At 42.4% G+C, this 15,574-nt stretch overlaps 4 protein-coding genes across 9 annotated transcripts; 1 reads left to right on the top strand and 3 right to left on the bottom strand.

The window, feature by feature from the left end:
* Positions 1-2,195: 2,195 nt before the first annotated feature.
* LOC116928002 (vitellogenin-2) lies at positions 2,196-8,013 on the bottom strand. Its single transcript, XM_045180640.1, is given in 14 exon segments — positions 2,196-3,429; positions 3,527-3,880; positions 3,882-4,321; positions 4,389-5,120; positions 5,181-5,454; positions 5,519-6,002; positions 6,060-6,263; positions 6,346-6,512; positions 6,581-6,773; positions 6,850-7,157; positions 7,231-7,368; positions 7,432-7,557; positions 7,627-7,772; positions 7,861-8,013. Coding segments are annotated over 14 exon segments (4,653 nt in total). The 5' UTR covers positions 7,925-8,013; the 3' UTR covers positions 2,196-2,406.
* Positions 8,014-8,723: 710 nt separating this feature from the next.
* LOC116935050 (protein downstream neighbor of son homolog) lies at positions 8,724-11,481 on the bottom strand. Its single transcript, XM_032942683.2, has 6 exons — positions 11,300-11,481; positions 10,971-11,244; positions 10,488-10,911; positions 9,936-10,122; positions 9,661-9,874; positions 8,724-9,592 (listed from the first exon to the last, which is right to left on the bottom strand). The coding sequence occupies exons 1-6, from the start codon at positions 11,479-11,481 to the stop codon at positions 9,275-9,277; spliced, it is 1,599 nt and encodes a 532-aa protein (XP_032798574.1). The 3' UTR covers positions 8,724-9,274.
* Positions 9,685-12,913, top strand: LOC116915616. 6 transcript variants are annotated; one of them, XM_045180681.1, is made up of 5 exons: positions 11,831-11,998; positions 12,073-12,199; positions 12,261-12,384; positions 12,459-12,615; positions 12,679-12,913. In XM_045180681.1, the coding sequence occupies exons 2-5, from the start codon at positions 12,165-12,167 to the stop codon at positions 12,795-12,797; spliced, it is 435 nt and encodes a 144-aa protein (XP_045036616.1). In that variant the 5' UTR covers positions 11,831-11,998; positions 12,073-12,164; the 3' UTR covers positions 12,798-12,913. The 6 variants fall into 6 exon arrangements, with proteins under 6 accessions (XP_045036607.1, XP_045036616.1, XP_032776770.1 ...); XM_045180672.1 differs by lacking the exon at positions 11,831-11,998 and adding an exon at positions 9,685-9,822 and having other exon boundaries at positions 12,123-12,199; positions 12,459-12,913; XM_032920879.2 differs by having other exon boundaries at positions 11,831-11,994; positions 12,123-12,199; positions 12,459-12,913.
* A 12-nt stretch (positions 12,914-12,925) lies between these two features.
* LOC116936422 (zinc finger protein 534) lies at positions 12,926-15,279 on the bottom strand. Its single transcript, XM_032943597.2, has 4 exons — positions 15,120-15,279; positions 14,439-15,007; positions 14,038-14,367; positions 12,926-13,966 (listed from the first exon to the last, which is right to left on the bottom strand). The coding sequence occupies exons 2-4, from the start codon at positions 14,982-14,984 to the stop codon at positions 13,718-13,720; spliced, it is 1,125 nt and encodes a 374-aa protein (XP_032799488.1). The 5' UTR covers positions 14,985-15,007; positions 15,120-15,279; the 3' UTR covers positions 12,926-13,717.
* Between the last annotated feature and the right edge of the window lie 295 nt (positions 15,280-15,574).

The raw sequence follows: 15,574 nt of genomic DNA, 5'->3' as shown, positions 1-15,574 counted from the left end.
AGAATTGAATGAAAATCACGGAAATCAGGTTTATTTTTCTATTGGTCTTATAGTTTTTCATTTACATGTTAAAAACCATAAATGAAGTTGGTGCGCTAACAGAACTGTTTTCGTTAATTTTTTAACGGCTAGTCTAAAGAGAAAACCAATGACTAAATCGAAATCAGCGTTCAATTTCGATTATGCCGTCTGATTTTTGAAGAATTTCAAGAGATGTCATTTTTGGCCGATTTTGACAAAAGTGGAAAGGCTATACCCTTCCCACTTTTTCATTTTTGGCCAAATTTCAAATTTGGCTTAAAATACATGATTTAGATTCAGAATTGAATGAAAATCACGGAAATCAGGTTTATTTTTCTATTGGTCTTATAGTTTTTCATTTACATGTTAAAAACCATAAATGAAGTTGGTGCGCTAACAGAACTGTTTTCGTTAATTTTTTAACGGCTAGTCTAAAGAGAAAACCAATGACTAAATCGAAATCAGCGTTCAATTTCGATTATGCCGTCTGATTTTTGAAGAATTTCAAGAGATGTCATTTTTGGCCGATTTTGACAAAAGTGGAAAGGCTATACCCTTCCCACTTTTTCATTTTTGGCCAAATTTCAAATTTGGCTTAAAATACATGATTTAGATTCAGAATTGAATGAAAATCACGGAAATCAGGTTTATTTTTCTATTGGTCTTATAGTTTTTCATTTACATGTTAAAAACCATAAATGAAGTTGGTGCGCTAACAGAACTGTTTTCGTTAATTTTTTAAACGGCTAGTCTAAAGAGAAAACCAAAATTTCATGAGATGTCGTTTTTTGCCGATTTTGACAAAAGTGGGAAGGCGGGATGAAGGCGTTGATGATCAGCGCACGCCTCATAGGACATGCATACGGAGTCTGTTTTGCCGGAAAAGCAAACGGTTTCCGAGATATTAGGGCGAATTGGCGACCAGGCCGTACCTAGGGCTCGGCCCCGATCACATTCTAATCGGGGACACTGCTAAGCTTCCCCGATTAAAATGAATCGGGGAAGTTCGGTGTGGGGATTTCTTTTTTCGGTGCGGAACGGTGCTATAATCGGTGCTGCACCGATAGCACTGCTACAGCCATAGGGGGTTAGTCTTACCAGTGACCTTGAGTTCTGATAGGCCAACGAGAATCACGTGACTTGGGTCACATTTTTTTCTTGTTGGCCGTAGGGCAACTGCCAATTTAGATCACTATTCATTGATAATCGGGGAAGGCACGGATCACCGATATCACCGCACCGAGCACCGAAATCTCTTCCCCGATTAAGATTATCCCCGCACCGGATCAACTAAAAAACTCCCCGATTAGCGCAGGGCCGAGCGCTAGCCGTACTCTATCGGGAACTTCCTGAACGGAGTGAGGGCCCCTAGTTTGTACAATTTGGCAACGCTGCGTGAAGTGCAATAGCTACTTTTGACAGTTGGAGTACTTCACGTGTGAAGTACAATATACGCGACCCATCGAAATACACGCATATACTTCCAATGCGCGACCCCATTAACTGTACAATGGCGATCGAAATCGACCTAACAATCGATCAACAATAGTTAGGTAGATTCCTCCTCCCTTAAAGGCGTCATCTATTAAATCCCTCCTTCAAGTGACGAATTGACCGCTAGATGGCTATGCAAGCTAAGATATGATATTCTGATGAACCATGAATTTCTACTGAACGGAACGCCGTTTGACCCACTTTTTTTTTTAAGTCAACTCTTTTTCGATGGTTGTCCGTTTATTTTGAAAATAAATAGCAATTTCATTTCCTGCAAGAAATTCGTCTGCTATAAAGCAACGAGCCACGGGCAAAATACAGCCACTCACTCACTCACTCACTATGTATATACGTATAATCATAATTCCGCTGGGATTTGAACAACAGAGCTTTTGAATATCACGCAAATGTTTTACCGCTGATGAAGCAATTTTTTCCCCCTATTTTTCGCGTTATTTGAGGCTTTTTTCGTAATTTTTTTAGGGAGAGGGTAGAAGCAGGTGGGTTCAAGCTCGGTTTCTATGTGGGTGGTGCCTTAATTACTGGAAAATAGATTGCCATTAGAGGACTGTACAGGATCTCTTGAACTCCTTTGTAAAAGGATACATAGGTGACAAACCTACGTGAGATAGCTAACCCAATACAAACTAAGGAACACAAAAATGGTAAAACATCACCAGTAAATTCCTGATTTATTGTATTCAGGTAGTCAATTCTGAGAACAGTTAAACACATAGGGTCAACTAAACTCAAAAGGATCGTCGACCTTGAACTGTAGAGTTCCACGAGAAAGTCGAAAATTGAATGGAGAAAAAAAAATTGCCGAAGAAAGGAATTGTCGACTCGTCAGTTGTAAAGCAACGAGCATTTCACTGACGGATTATGTTCAGTTTAAGAACGGATAAATTTATCCATAAGACCAACAATTCCGACGGATCGGGTCTTTCTCTCACCAATGCTCAAAGGTTCAGCAACACAAGGAGGAGTTGGGATGTTCTCCTTGCATTTGTTGTCTCTCAAGACGTAGGACCTGGCCAAATCGGTGGCATCTTTTACATTGCAACCGGATGGGCTGACTAATTCGCGAGAAAATTGGCCGTTGTAATCACCGCACAGACCGCAATGTTGAGAGCGATGAGTGGCAGGGATCATGCTGGTGATGTCATCACCAGTATAACGGAAGGTCAACTTCAGAACTGGAACCTGGACAAAGTATCGGGCACCAATCTTGCTAACGACGATGTACTGGATCACGTTGTCCTTGTCGCTCAAGACGTAGGGCTTGTTATTGTCGACCTTGACAACCTTTTCGTTAGCCTTAACTTCCACTCCGCTGGAGACGGGGTTCAGTTCGAGAGTGTGGCCACCGGCGTAGATCTTGACAGCCAACGGAAGAGATGGGCCAGTAGTTTTCTTGGCAAAAACAGCGTAGCGAGGGGTGGGTGAACAGTCAGCCGAGATGAGCGTGTAGCAAGTGGGGAGGTCAGTGCTCATGGTCACATTATCGAAGGTGACAACCGCTTTGGGAGCGACGTCGCAAATACCTACGAAACCAGCCTTGATGGCGAACATTTGAGACATGGGCAGACGGGCGTTACGCAAAGCCATACCCAAGTTCTTCAAGACATCGACGTTCTCGTAGTGACTGTGCATCAAATCAGTGTGGACATGCAAGTCAACGTCATCTTCGTTAACATCCATTTTCAATTCAATGTGGCCGGCACCGGCAACTTTCTTGGCGCTGGCAGCAGGACCATGCGGGGCATGCATGCTCCAATAGGGCAACAAGGAGGCCTTTAGCATGGTGTCGATACGGAGAAGAGCCATCTGACCACGGGGAGACATGTTGGCGTATTGGATGTCCAAAACGTAGCTGCGAGGAGTAGCGTAGTGAAGAACAGCTTCGTAACAAGCCTGATCAAATAAAAAGAATTACAACCCGTCGCCTATTAGCCAAAGTTATGCTTTGCACGGTTAAAGATCAAGATATCGACAGAAACTCCATCATTACCTGAGTCATCGGACCAACAATTCCAGAACGGCCGGCATCGGTGCGGTCCAAATCGCAACGATCATAAGGATAGGTGTTGCGGCTGGTGGCGGCTTCTCGTTGAGCTTCGGTGATGTTACCCTGAACCTTGATCAAAATCGTGGAGATATCCTTGGCATTAGCTTTAGGGCACTGGTCAGCGGGAGCCTCTCCCCAAACGAAAGAAACTTCACGTTGAACGGAAGGCTCGATGGATGATGGAGTTTCGAAAATGTCCTCTGGCAAAGCAGCCCAAGCAGTTTTGACGTTAACGCAGAGAGCGCGGTTGGGAACGTTAAGTTCGCGGTTTGCGAGACGGGCAATTTTTACAGCGACCTTGAGATTTGACATTGAAAGGCTCACTCTCGACATTGACTTCGACGTTCCATTTGCGCTCAGGGGTGCCCAACAAAGTGATGGCTCCCTTAACATTGCTGAAACTTCTGCCTGGGGCGGCCTTCTTTCCAGATGGTACAGCGGAATCCATCTTGAGCTTAATCTCGATAGCTTCAGCCGGCTTTACTTGAGTTCTGTGTAAAACGGCCTTCATGGAACAAGCGCCAGTGGGTGGGTACTGGTAGAAGTAGTTGCGCATTTGCATGAATCCCATGACCAAGAAACCGGGTACGCTGCCGTGCGAGTTGATTTCAGATGGCTTGAATGATTCATACATCACCTTGGCGATTGAGGCTTTGCCCGTGTAGGTTTCGCAGTTGTAAACTTCGACGTGAGATTCCATACCCAAAATTTCGTTGATGTTTTCGCGAATAACTTGACCTAACAACGAAAGCAAAGTTTGTCTTCAAATGTCATTGGAAAAAGGCAGTTTAAATGGTTCAAATACCTTTGCGGAACTGTTCGCCACGGGTTACTAAAGCTTTAGATTCGCATTCTGAGCAGGTGTCCTTAAGGTAGGAAAGGGCTTTGGAGTCATCTTTGCCCCACATGAAAGTAACGGTATTGCTGCTGAACAAGTAAGACAAGGGTTTCTCTTCGGTGGGGGTATTCATTTTGATTTCAACTTGGCTGTCAGCAGGCGAGAAACCAACCAAAAGGTTAGCGGGCAAATGGATGCGGGATCCACGAGCCTTGATGATTCCCTGGGAGACGCCGAGCGGGTTGTAAGCGACCATGTAAGTGACCACCTGCAGAGTGACGTCCAAATCAGCCAGAATGGAGCGGCCGAGCTTCGTTGGTTGATTGACGTTTCCGTAAGCCAATTGGTGACGGGCGAATCCAGGAGTGCTGAGACCAACACCGACGGGGAGACCAGCATCGTTAGCCCTCCAGCTGATATGTTGTCCGCCGAGCATGACCATATTACGAGTCATTTTCAAGCCACGAGAAATCATTTCGACCAATCCCTTGCCTTCCATCAGACCAACGATTTCTTCCATTCCCATGTGACGGTACATCAAAGTGTATCCTTGAGAACGCAACAAAATTTCCATCTTCATGGGAGCCTGTTGGCGAGGGACAATCTTCATTGTCTTTTGCAAAAGATCCTTCAGGGTATCAAGCTTGAAGTCCTTGGGGTCCAGTTTGCGGAAGAGACGAACATATGCATCCTCAACACCTGTAACAAACTCACGAATGATTTTTCTACAGTAATCTTTCGAAAAGAATTTGATTTTACCTTCCAAACGGATCATAATCTCAAGAGGAACATAACTGTATTCAGAAATGCGGTAACTGGCACGTCCGGAAATGATGAGAGGTGCGCGGGATTCTTCACCGTAGATGGTGGCAAGTTGTAGACCACCACCGAAACCATATTTCTGGTCCTGGAAGTCGAAGACACGGTTGCTTGAACGGAAGAAGTTAGTTTTGATGTGGGCGACACGACGCAACAACAACTGCAACTGATTGGCGATGGGTTTGACGCAGGGATTCTTGGAATCGGCGTAGTTCTACAATTGAATGAATACCGTTAGCTTTCAAATTATTCTGATTAGAAATTAGTAGTCTTCTTACGCGGAAGGTGGTCATCATGAAGTTAAGCACTTCCTGATTGCGTTCCCAAATGGCACCAGCGATCAACTGTTGCAGCTCCAAGAAGGTGGGTTGGACACGGAACAGGGTGGAGATGGCGGCAATTCGGATTTCGGTGGTTTCAGTGGCATTGAGGATCAGAGGGAGGACAGCAGACAAGAATTTGTTGCGGTTAACGGCAGCAATTGGCTGCAGAGCGAAAATGACGTGGGGGCGGACGGCGTGAGGAACGGAGCCGCTCTTGACGTGAGGAATAAGACGCTCGATGGCGGGAATCAAATTGGTGTTGCGCAGCGTGCTCAGGGCAACAATCATCTCGGGGTGGGTCTTGGCCGATTTGAAAGCTTCGTACGACATGCGAGTGTACTTGTTGATAGTGTCAGTTTTGCAAGGACGAAGTCTGTTGGCACTGCAGGTGATGCCAATGAGATGACCGAAAGCCAAAGCGATCGCACCTCTCAGTTCCCTGATTCAGAACAATAGTTTAGCTAAGCTCAACATTTGAGAGGTAACTCATTCATACTTGGTTTTAATGCTGGGGCTCTCCTTCAGCAGATCTTCCCATGAGGTCAACAATTTCTCAGAGGGCATGCGCAGGTAGTAGGGTAGGAAAGCAACCATACGGCGGGCTTCCATATCAGACAGTTTGCCACTTAGAATCAATTCCTTGACCATCAAGGCAGCAGGATTTGTACCAGTAGTTGGGAGGATCTCATTAAACAGGTTTCTAACAAATAAAACAAACCGTTAACAAGAATTCTTAATTCCTACACCAGTTGATTCCGTTTAAAATTGATTAAATGAAATACTTGAGCTCCTCGTCATTTGCTACATTCTTCCAAACAGCTTGCAAACTTTCCAAACTCATGGCTTGGAAAAGCTGAATGGCGGCCATGGTAGTGGGATCCAAGAGGGTTTCATCATTAAGAGCACCTGATCCGATGACTTCCTTCAACTTAGTCAAGACGGGAACAGCCTAACATGACATAGGAAAATTTAAATTACAAATCATTAAAGGCTGAAATTCCTTATGTATTTTTTTACCTTAGCGCGCAGAGCTTGCTGGGATTGGGGCTCCTCGGGGTGCAAGAAGTCTTCTTCACGAGCCAAATCAAGATCCTCTGGAGTCGGAATCGGGCGCTTAAGAGTGTAACGGAGACTGCCGTAGTGCTTGGTCAAGCCAGAAGCGGAGATTGGCTTAGCAATTGGCCCGGAAGACTTAAGTACCAAAGTGGTACTGTTTCATGGAAGAACGAACATTCAATTGATACTAACACATCAAAGATGCGCAAAGTGAAACAAGGTATTCGTACTTGGCCAAGTTGTAGAAGGGAGATCCTGCAGGTGGGTGCCATTGCAGAACCTGGTAGCCAAAGGATGAGATGATGTGAGCCTTGGCAGTGTTGCTGCTGGATCCGCGGCTAAGCTGGTAGTAAAGCTGGGTGGTGGCAACGAGCTCATCTTGGGATTTACCAGCACAGTTTGTGGCGCCAAAGCTGTTGTGGCCCATACGGGGGACGTTGGTGCATTCGCTTTGGGTACGCTGCTTAATCAACATCAGACGACCCTTCTCGGAGCCTCCGAAAGAGTAGGTGGTATTACAGGTGCCCATAACGGTGTCCTAATGTAAGTCCCGTAATCGTTAATGTAACGTTTCAACTACAAACTAATAGTGTATGAGTATATGTTTATACCTCAACAGTACGCAAGAACGCGGTGTCTCCTTTGCCAATCTCTCCGGCAACGACATCCATTTGCAACTTGGTAGCCAAAGCCTTCTTGATGTTGATTGACCATTCGGCATCCGAAGCGTCAGCATCGAATCCAGTGATCTGAAAACAGCAGCAATTTCATTTTAACACAAAATACCACATTATATTTTCATCGGAGTTTACCTTTCCATTCAAGAACGAAATTTTGAAGGGTTTCTCCAACGTAACCAACTCGGGCTTCTTCAAGAACTTGACAGTCGAGAGAAGTGAGTCGGGTCCATTGTGCATACCCAAAGTCACATCCGAAAGCTATTCGCCAATGAAAAATCATGGTAAGTACTAATAAGAAAAAATAAAGTTTTGTTTGTATTTGTGTACCTTGACAATAGCTTCTCCGGCTTGTTTCTGGATAAGCAAGTTACCGCGGATGCCAAAGGAGGAGCCAGAGGGAGTCGGTTCACGAACGCCGGACGTGGTGAAGGTAAGATAACTGTATTGGTACTCTTGACCATCTTCAAACAAACCTGTAATTCACACAAATAGGAGCAACAAAGTTTTAGTCGAGGAAATAGAAACTTAAATGATGGAACAAAACAGAAAGGAGTTCTTTACCTTCCGCACGGCACTGGCCGGCGACGAGGAGAAGGGCGAGGGCAAACAGGCTCAGACGTGCCATCGTGCGTGTTAGCGTCCTAGGGGATCACTGGCGACAGCGACTTGATCTGGTCCGCAATCTCTCTTTATATACTGGTAACCAGCAACAGGATCTGTGTATCTCTTGTACTTCAAAAATGTCGTATTTGCATGGAAACAGTGTTTGCTTTGAGCTGATTGGTTTTCCCATTCTCGTATGGTGGTGCGATTCTTTGCAACACCAATAACTCAAGCAATGCCATCCACCTAAACTATGCCACCCACTCCCACTGTGGGGCAGATGGTACCAATGTCCCACAACCGGGTTTACTAGAAGCTAAACGGGAGCTGATAGCGATTTTGAAGAACAAAATAATTGTATTTACTTGCATTTCGGCCACGTGCAGATCTCCCGACCTACTCCTACTCCTCGCATCTCCCAACCACTCCTTCTCTCCTAACTAAAGTAATCTTATCAAGTCAAGCTCGTGGGTGTACTTAAATCCAGGGCTTTCGTTGTGACTGGACAACTGTTGACATTTGACTCTGTGGCCAATTGACTAGCAGTACATTTGAATGTAAAGCACCAGAATCAGCACTATTAGCGGAAATCTCTTTTGCAAACAAGGTACAAGGTCTTTGCAGACTAACAAAGAAGAAAACAATCCTCAAGGTTAGTTTGATAATAATTTGCTGAGATGTTCAACTTCAGGAGCCAAATCAACTACGCCAGAACACAAAACTAGTTTCGACGGTTTACAAGTTCTAGCGGTTTCGAGAAGTATGAAAACAACAGAAATACGATTTATCAATTTGAAAATGCGGGATTTCAGAGACCTAAGTCCATTGCTACCCTATTTTATTTTTTCCATAATATCGAAATTAGTGAACCTGCAAGTTTCTTAGAAAGACCTATTTAGGATTCTTGGATCGGAGATTTTAAAAACTACAAAAAATTTTGCTTACACAAAAACAGCGAGGAATTATTACGCTTATTTCTGCATTTTCAAATTTTTTTACGTTATCTCACAGAGTTATGTAAGCAACTCGGGAAAGTCAAACTGAAATAAACCAGTGAAATAAGCTCCCCGTGGCATACTGGTGAACACGCATGATTCCATCTTGCAATGTTAAATGTACATCTTCCTAACTTCGACAAGGGCTAGATTATCTTTAAGATGCGTAGAGATTCGTTTGTTGTAAGGGCCTAGCAATTTCTTTTCTTAATAAAAACATAAAAAGGGGGGGGGGGGCAATATCTAGTAGGATTAGAAGATGCCAGTCAATAACAGGAAACTGGCTAGATATTTAGATTTTCTGACAGATTGTTTTCAACTCGACTCGCCTACGAGCAAAATGTAAAGGGAACTTTACATAATAAAATCGAAAGAGATCAGTTAAAATGGAAGCATCCATCTTGGAAACGGATCTCGTTAGCGAATTGCGGGAACTGAGATGAGCAGAAGAGGTCAAGACTCGCACGATCGAGCCCACAATCACTGAGACTTTCCTTACCAAATGCCGAGGTGGCAGCAGTTGGACTTTGAAATGATGCAAAAGGTTTGGTGCTCGAAAGGGCTGAACAAACAGCTGTAAAATCACCACTTTGCAACAATTTCATTAAGGAGACCATTGAGTGGGGTAGGATGGGTCCCTGAATTTCAACGGAGTACAGATTCTCTCCATCTTGTTTGAGAAAACCTTGCCGTGCCTTAAATAGTAATAAGACTAGGTGTTGGATTGTAAATGCATAGTGGAACGCCTCTGAGAACACGGTACCTTGAGCGGCCGGAGTGTGGCCTGGTGAAAAGCCACCGGGCTAAAAAGTGTTGGAGGAATCCCAGTCAGAGGACCAGTATTCGAAAGACACAGTTTGCTGTTCAATAGCCAATTAAATAATCCCTGCGTTTCGACACCTTCGATCAGGAGGAGCGAATCAGAGTAAGTACCTTGGCTTGTACCTTGTCCACCATCTTGTAATCTTTCTGCTTCCCTGCAAACGTAAACCAAGTTGTTAATATGCTTAGTTTGTTTGTTTAAATAATTATTAGTACAATTTCGATCTAAGATTAGAGTGCAGACCAATATCATTAATCCAGTCGGTATCATCTTCATCACAATCTTCATCGCCAAGATCATCTATTTTGTCAGCGTCTTTGATTTCGTCATCTTCATCATTATTCATGGTGCAGTTCTGTTGATCTTGGCCGCTTTTCTTCAACGGCATGGAGTATGATATGTCTGTACATTGAAATATCAAGATAAGACTTCCAGATTAATGAAATTTTAGAAGCTTTCAAACTTGTTAGTTGTTTTGGTACTCTAGCTGTAAAAACTTGATAGTAATTTGATCTCCGGATGGTAACAGATACCTTCCAAGAAATGCAACTTTATAGTCTTTCTAGTACTTTCTAAGTCCTTTTTTTATAAACTGCTATTTCAATCAAAGGATAACATTATCTCACAATTCTGAACCAAAACAGAATAGCGAATAAAAAAGAAACGAACTAGCAAACCAATTTGCATCAAACTTTAGATGCGCCACCAATGACATGCATGACTAAATTATTCATCGAATGAATCCAGCGATCTGCTGCCCTTAATACCTTCTTTTCGCAATAAGTCTCGCAATCCACGGGTAGTAGGAGTTAACAGAGCATGAATTTCAGCAACCCCTCCTATTCCAGCAGCTCTAAACAGAACGGTGAACTGGTGAGTGCAGACGTAGAAAAATGGGCACTGCCTCGCACGCAGAAGTCCAAAAAGAGAGCGAAAACTCTCACACCAGTCGTTTACTAGGCAGTTTGACACGTTCGAGTCCATGCCAATCTGAACGGAGCCTGTAGAAGTGATGGGGGTTCGTGTATCGCGCGGGAATAAAGACAGCCAAGGCAACCAGGGGTATTGCCATAAAAGGCAACATTGGTGAAATTGAGCATTGGTTGATGTGTCTAAAGTGCTCCACTCATCAGAATTGAGTGAATTAACGCACCTCACGAAACCTGTTATTCCGGAAGCCTCCTCTGACGTCTATGATAGAAATCATAATATAAATCATTTGCTTCTCTTACCCAAAATAGAAATTTTACTTTAAGAGTGGAACTGAAAGCAAATGGTGTTTTAGAGGTGAATCGAACTCTTGTTTTCAAAGACCAATCCACAGCATATTGATCTAATTTTTGGCATACAGGGGTTACTGCTGCAAATATGGAAAGAGCTTGTGGTAGCTCCATAATTTGCTCTTTATTGTTGTCGACTTTAACTGTATTAGGAGCATTTAACATGCTCACCAAGTCACAGTTTATTGTTCTTTGGTCATCTTGAGTAACAGCGACAAGCTTAGGCCTCTTGGCTGGGGAACGTCTGTCAAGGAAAATAACACTAAAACTTGTTTGCAAGATAATCCAAATTACTATACCTGAAAGGATTTTTTCTCTTCGTAGAAGCTGTTGCTGAACGCAGGGGCAATGTTTCGTCATTGTCATAACTATTTGCTATGGTTGTGGTGGTCGCATGACTAAATCGGGCTTGAAGTGCTTTTTTCTTTTCTCTCATTTGTTTCATAACTTCTTCAGGTTTCTTCCAAACAGACCCAGACATTTTTGTTGTTGTTTACGTCAGCTTTCAATAACAGTTTAGCATCGGAACGATGGGTATTCGTTGTCTTTATCGACTGATGTAGTTTTACAAAAATTTGGACAAGAATTAAACAGAAGCGCCATTTCTTCTGCTTACAAGCTTCGGTCGTGCGCTGGAAGGTGGCCTACACCTACACAATATACCTACAGTAGTTTCAAAATTATTATGATATTAAAAATATTAATGAAATTAGAATGTTAGATTTAATTATCAAATAAAAAATTTTCGGGATAAAGTCGATAATAATTTATGGTAATCAAGTGTTTTTTGTTGTTGTCATTTTCCAACTTTCATTCCCAAGCGTTGCCACTTGACAGCAGACAACTTCCGAAAGGTGAAATTGCTTTACATGACAAACAGAAAAAGTTAGACATAGAGTCTTAGACTTCAAGCGTGAAACAAAGACATCTTCTCGTTTACCAATGGTTTTCAATCCTTAGAATACTTGAACTATAAATTTCGATAAACCGACGTGTATGTATGTATCAATCAAAATGTTAAAATAATTTTGGAGTGATCCAACTCCAACTCCATATTTCTTTTTGGATTTAGGAAGTTATATGGACTACTGAATTTCAAAGTCACATTTTTTGTTTCTGCAGGACATCTGGTTAATAAGGGTTCTTAAGAAACGCTTTCATACCATGGATGAATCTAGTTATAACTATGACACAGGATGGTGAATACATTTATTCATATTTTTAGTCTATACATAATCAGTGATTACATCCTACTACAAGCCATAGAAGGAAGCGTCAGCTCAGCGATGGTGATCCAGATGCATATGACTTCATGCCACTGTCGAAAAGAATAAATAATCTCCACCTGAATGGCACCAATTTAAATTCAGAAACTTCACAGACAGTAAATTTTATTTGATGAGGGTTGAAAAAGCCTAGAGAATAATTAAAGATAAAACATATTGAATATTTTGTTAGCCTGTAGGAGCCTCTGTGTGTGAATGTCGCCTTCAGCCTAGTACTTCCAGCAGTGTGATCCAGTGTTCTTTGTGCAATCCCAATCTCTATGGAATTACGCGACAAGCATTGCCTCTACCAGATCTGTTAAACATTCCTAATGAAATTGTGATGTCTCGTGAGCAAAGTCTAATGAATCATAATGATCATCATTCTATTCATGATGAAACATATTCACCAGATATGGATGTTCACTCAAATCCCCATTACTACACTCCTAACAAACTGCTATTTGATTTACATATTGAACGAGTCAAGAGACATGGAATCCTTTTCAAGCCCAACAAGTATGATGGCTAAACATTCATTTACATTGACTTATTTACTTTTCATTTATTTTTGTTTTGATATGTCGCAATTTAAGTATATCAATTTACCTTCGCTAGTCAGTTAATACACGAAATAAAGATTTCAAACTGAGAAGCGACTTATTTTACAAACTGTGACACGTATATTTCAGCTGTCTCTTGCTAACTTGGCAATACACACACGAAATTGGATGGAAAAAAAAATACACGGGCACGTGCATACACGTTCACTGTGAGAAATGAGTGTAAGGATACATTTTCGACACATTGACTTTACCAAAAAAGATCATTTTGCAGATGAAGGAAAGAAAAATATGAGGGGAAGTGGGACAAGTGTGGCACAACAGGAAAGTACAATGGCGAAGACCGCGCTTCAAACGCGTTCTCAATACAACAAAGAAAAAACCAAACGAAAAATTCTTGCCAACTTTCTCGCTGTTTCTGCAACACAAAAGGACAAAAAGCAAAAGGAGTATTATGCCAACGCGCTCGAAAAACACTCGTATATAAGTAACGCATGTGTGTGATTTCCAATTTTGGTCCCTGAATGTTTTCTTAAGTCCAGCTTCTTCATTCTCGCTTCAATTTTGCAAAATCAATGGAAGCTTACATGTATATGTGTGCTAGACTAGCAGTACTTTTTTAAAGGATTATTCACTTCACTTGTCGGTCAGTAACAATAACGGCAAGTGTCCACGACCCGAAATTTAGTCGCATCAAAGTATGTTCCTCGTTCCCGGCACTAGTTATGAACATGACATAAAAACACAGGGAATAACACAAAAACGATCTAACTTGTTTCAAAGGGATTATTGAAAAAAAAAAAAAAAAAGCATATTAGTCACTTTTGAATACTGTGAGGCAACCGATCACCGAAACTGCGAGAGGTTTGTTTCTTCTCAGGCGTAAAAATTAATGCAAATGCGCCAATACGCTCTGATGCTGTTGAATGTTGATGGTGGAATTGTTGTCATTGTTCTGTTGCCCTTGCTGCTGTCCGCCTTTCCCTGGCTGCTGGCCAAGCTCTTGCTTAATTCTCTTGGCCAGATGGGAGTGAATGTGCTTGGTCAGGTGATCCTTACGATTAAAACCTTTACCACATTCGGAGCATCGATGCACTTTATCAGTTCGATGAATGATTGAGTGCCGTTGCAAGTGTTCCTTAGAAAACAATTTGGAAATAGTAAATAAAAAACTTTCAAGACCAAATGAATAAGTTAAGGATAACTCACGATTCGTTTGAATGTCTTGCTACAAACAGGGCACGGGTGTGGACGTTCAGTCATGTGCGAAGACCTGTGTCTATCTAAATGTTCTTTACGTTTTAAGGCCGCACCACAGTCATTGCAGATAAACGGTCTTTCGGACCGGTGTATCGTAAGATGGGTCTCGATAGCTTCGCGGTTATTGAAGACCGTGTGGCACTGAGGACATCCGTAAAGTGTACTTCCATCCAATGCCGTTGTCAAAGCTGGTTGTAAGCTCGTGCTCCTTCTTCTAGGAGTAGGCAATCCGGGAATGGGATCTCGCCTCTTTTTCTTTTTTTTTGCTTTCTTTGGTGCCTAAAGTTGTAGTGTATAGTGACTATAAACTAAATAAATGTTTCACTTAGTAAATAAGAATTTGTTTGTACCTGAGGCTGTTGTTGTTGTTGTTGCTCAGGAGTTTGGACAGATGGAGAGTTGTCACTCATCATATTCTGCTGCTGTTGTTGCTGATCTTCAATCTGAGTGACATGTATGAGCTCGGTAGGATATTTGTACATCTGCTGGAAAGGGAATGTGGGCGGTCCAGAAAACCGGGACAGGTATTCATTTAAACTACTAATGTCCTGTTGGGCACTTGTTTTGTCTTGATGATGCTGCTGTTGAAACCTTTCGTTCTCCTCAGCCTCTGTTTCCACTTTTACAAACACATCATTTTGACCAGTTTTGCTCAACAATGTGTTGAGCATTTGATTCTGGATCTGGAGGGTGCTAGACGTTGGAACATGGACATGTCCATTGAGGTTGTGATGATTTAACTGTGATGGATCCACTGTGCTGACAGCTATCTGGAGACCCTGGGATGAAGGAATTGAAACAAACCCTTGATCCTGGGCCTGCTGAAATTTCCCAACGGCGAAATGTGGGATCGTTGCCAACGTCGTCGGAAAGCCGCCAAACGGGGTGAAGCTCATCGTAAAACAATGAGCTCTCTATACTGCACTCACAAGAACCAAACAATGTTACACATTGGTTTCAAATGGACAAGACACAATCTACAATCTATAAATCACAACTCAAATCTCAGGCTACAGTTCAGCTTGACATACTATGTGAGGCAATGGTGGTGTTCAAAAAACTTTGAACCCAGTTCTCTTGAACAGATTCTTCTTTACTCGGTCGTGTCGGAACCGTTTTTTTTTCTTTCCAGACAACACCGTCCTAGGCGGGAGAGATCTCTCTCCTAACTACAACGGGCGGCAAAATGCTTTTCGATGAGACGCCAGCGCCACCTGCAAGAACTATGCATTACAACAATGGCGTCATCCGGTCAACATGTTTCACAATAGTTTTCAATTAGACAAATAAATCTAATGTTTCACATATCTTCGACGAACTCATTCCGTCGAATCACGTCAGTGCTAAATTTTAAACACGAAAATTGTGAATTCATCTTCAACAAGTAATTTTGGCACCTTTTGTGTTAAACCAAGTGGCGGGAGTTTCAACTACTCAGGCCGCCATGATGATTTCCAATATGTACACAAAAGGCCGGTCTTACAAA

The sequence above is a fragment of the Daphnia magna genome, linkage group LG1, assembly GCF_020631705.1.
Source record: "Daphnia magna isolate NIES linkage group LG1, ASM2063170v1.1, whole genome shotgun sequence".
NCBI lineage: Eukaryota > Metazoa > Arthropoda > Branchiopoda > Diplostraca > Daphniidae > Daphnia > Daphnia magna.
This window is presented reverse-complemented; position numbering and strand designations above follow the sequence as displayed.

What these genes read in the sequence shown, in the direction of transcription:
- LOC116935050 (XM_032942683.2), bottom strand. Translation starts at nt 11,481, where the DNA reads ATGTCTGGGTCTGTTTGGAAGAAACCTGAAGAAGTTATGAAACAAATG. An exon ending in AAGAGAAAAAATCCTTTCAG is followed by an intron (nt 11,245 to 11,299) that starts GTATAGTAATTT and finishes TTTCCTTGACAG; the next exon opens with ACGTTCCCCAGCCAAGAGGC. An exon ending in TCTAATCTTAGATCGAAATT is followed by an intron (nt 9,875 to 9,935) that starts GTACTAATAATT and finishes TTACGTTTGCAG; the next exon opens with GGAAGCAGAAAGATTACAAG.
- LOC116915616 (XM_045180672.1), top strand. Translation starts at nt 12,165, where the DNA reads ATGGATGAATCTAGTTATAACTATGACACAGGATG. An exon ending in TATAACTATGACACAGGATG is followed by an intron (nt 12,200 to 12,260) that starts GTGAATACATTT and finishes TCCTACTACAAG; the next exon opens with CCATAGAAGGAAGCGTCAGC. An exon ending in ATTCAGAAACTTCACAGACA is followed by an intron (nt 12,385 to 12,458) that starts GTAAATTTTATT and finishes ATATTTTGTTAG; the next exon opens with CCTGTAGGAGCCTCTGTGTG.
- LOC116936422 (XM_032943597.2), bottom strand. Translation starts at nt 14,984, where the DNA reads ATGAGCTTCACCCCGTTTGGCGGCTTTCCGACGACGTTGGCAACGATC. An exon ending in AACAACAACAACAGCCTCAG is followed by an intron (nt 14,368 to 14,438) that starts GTACAAACAAAT and finishes CTACAACTTTAG; the next exon opens with GCACCAAAGAAAGCAAAAAA. An exon ending in GCAAGACATTCAAACGAATC is followed by an intron (nt 13,967 to 14,037) that starts GTGAGTTATCCT and finishes TTGTTTTCTAAG; the next exon opens with GAACACTTGCAACGGCACTC.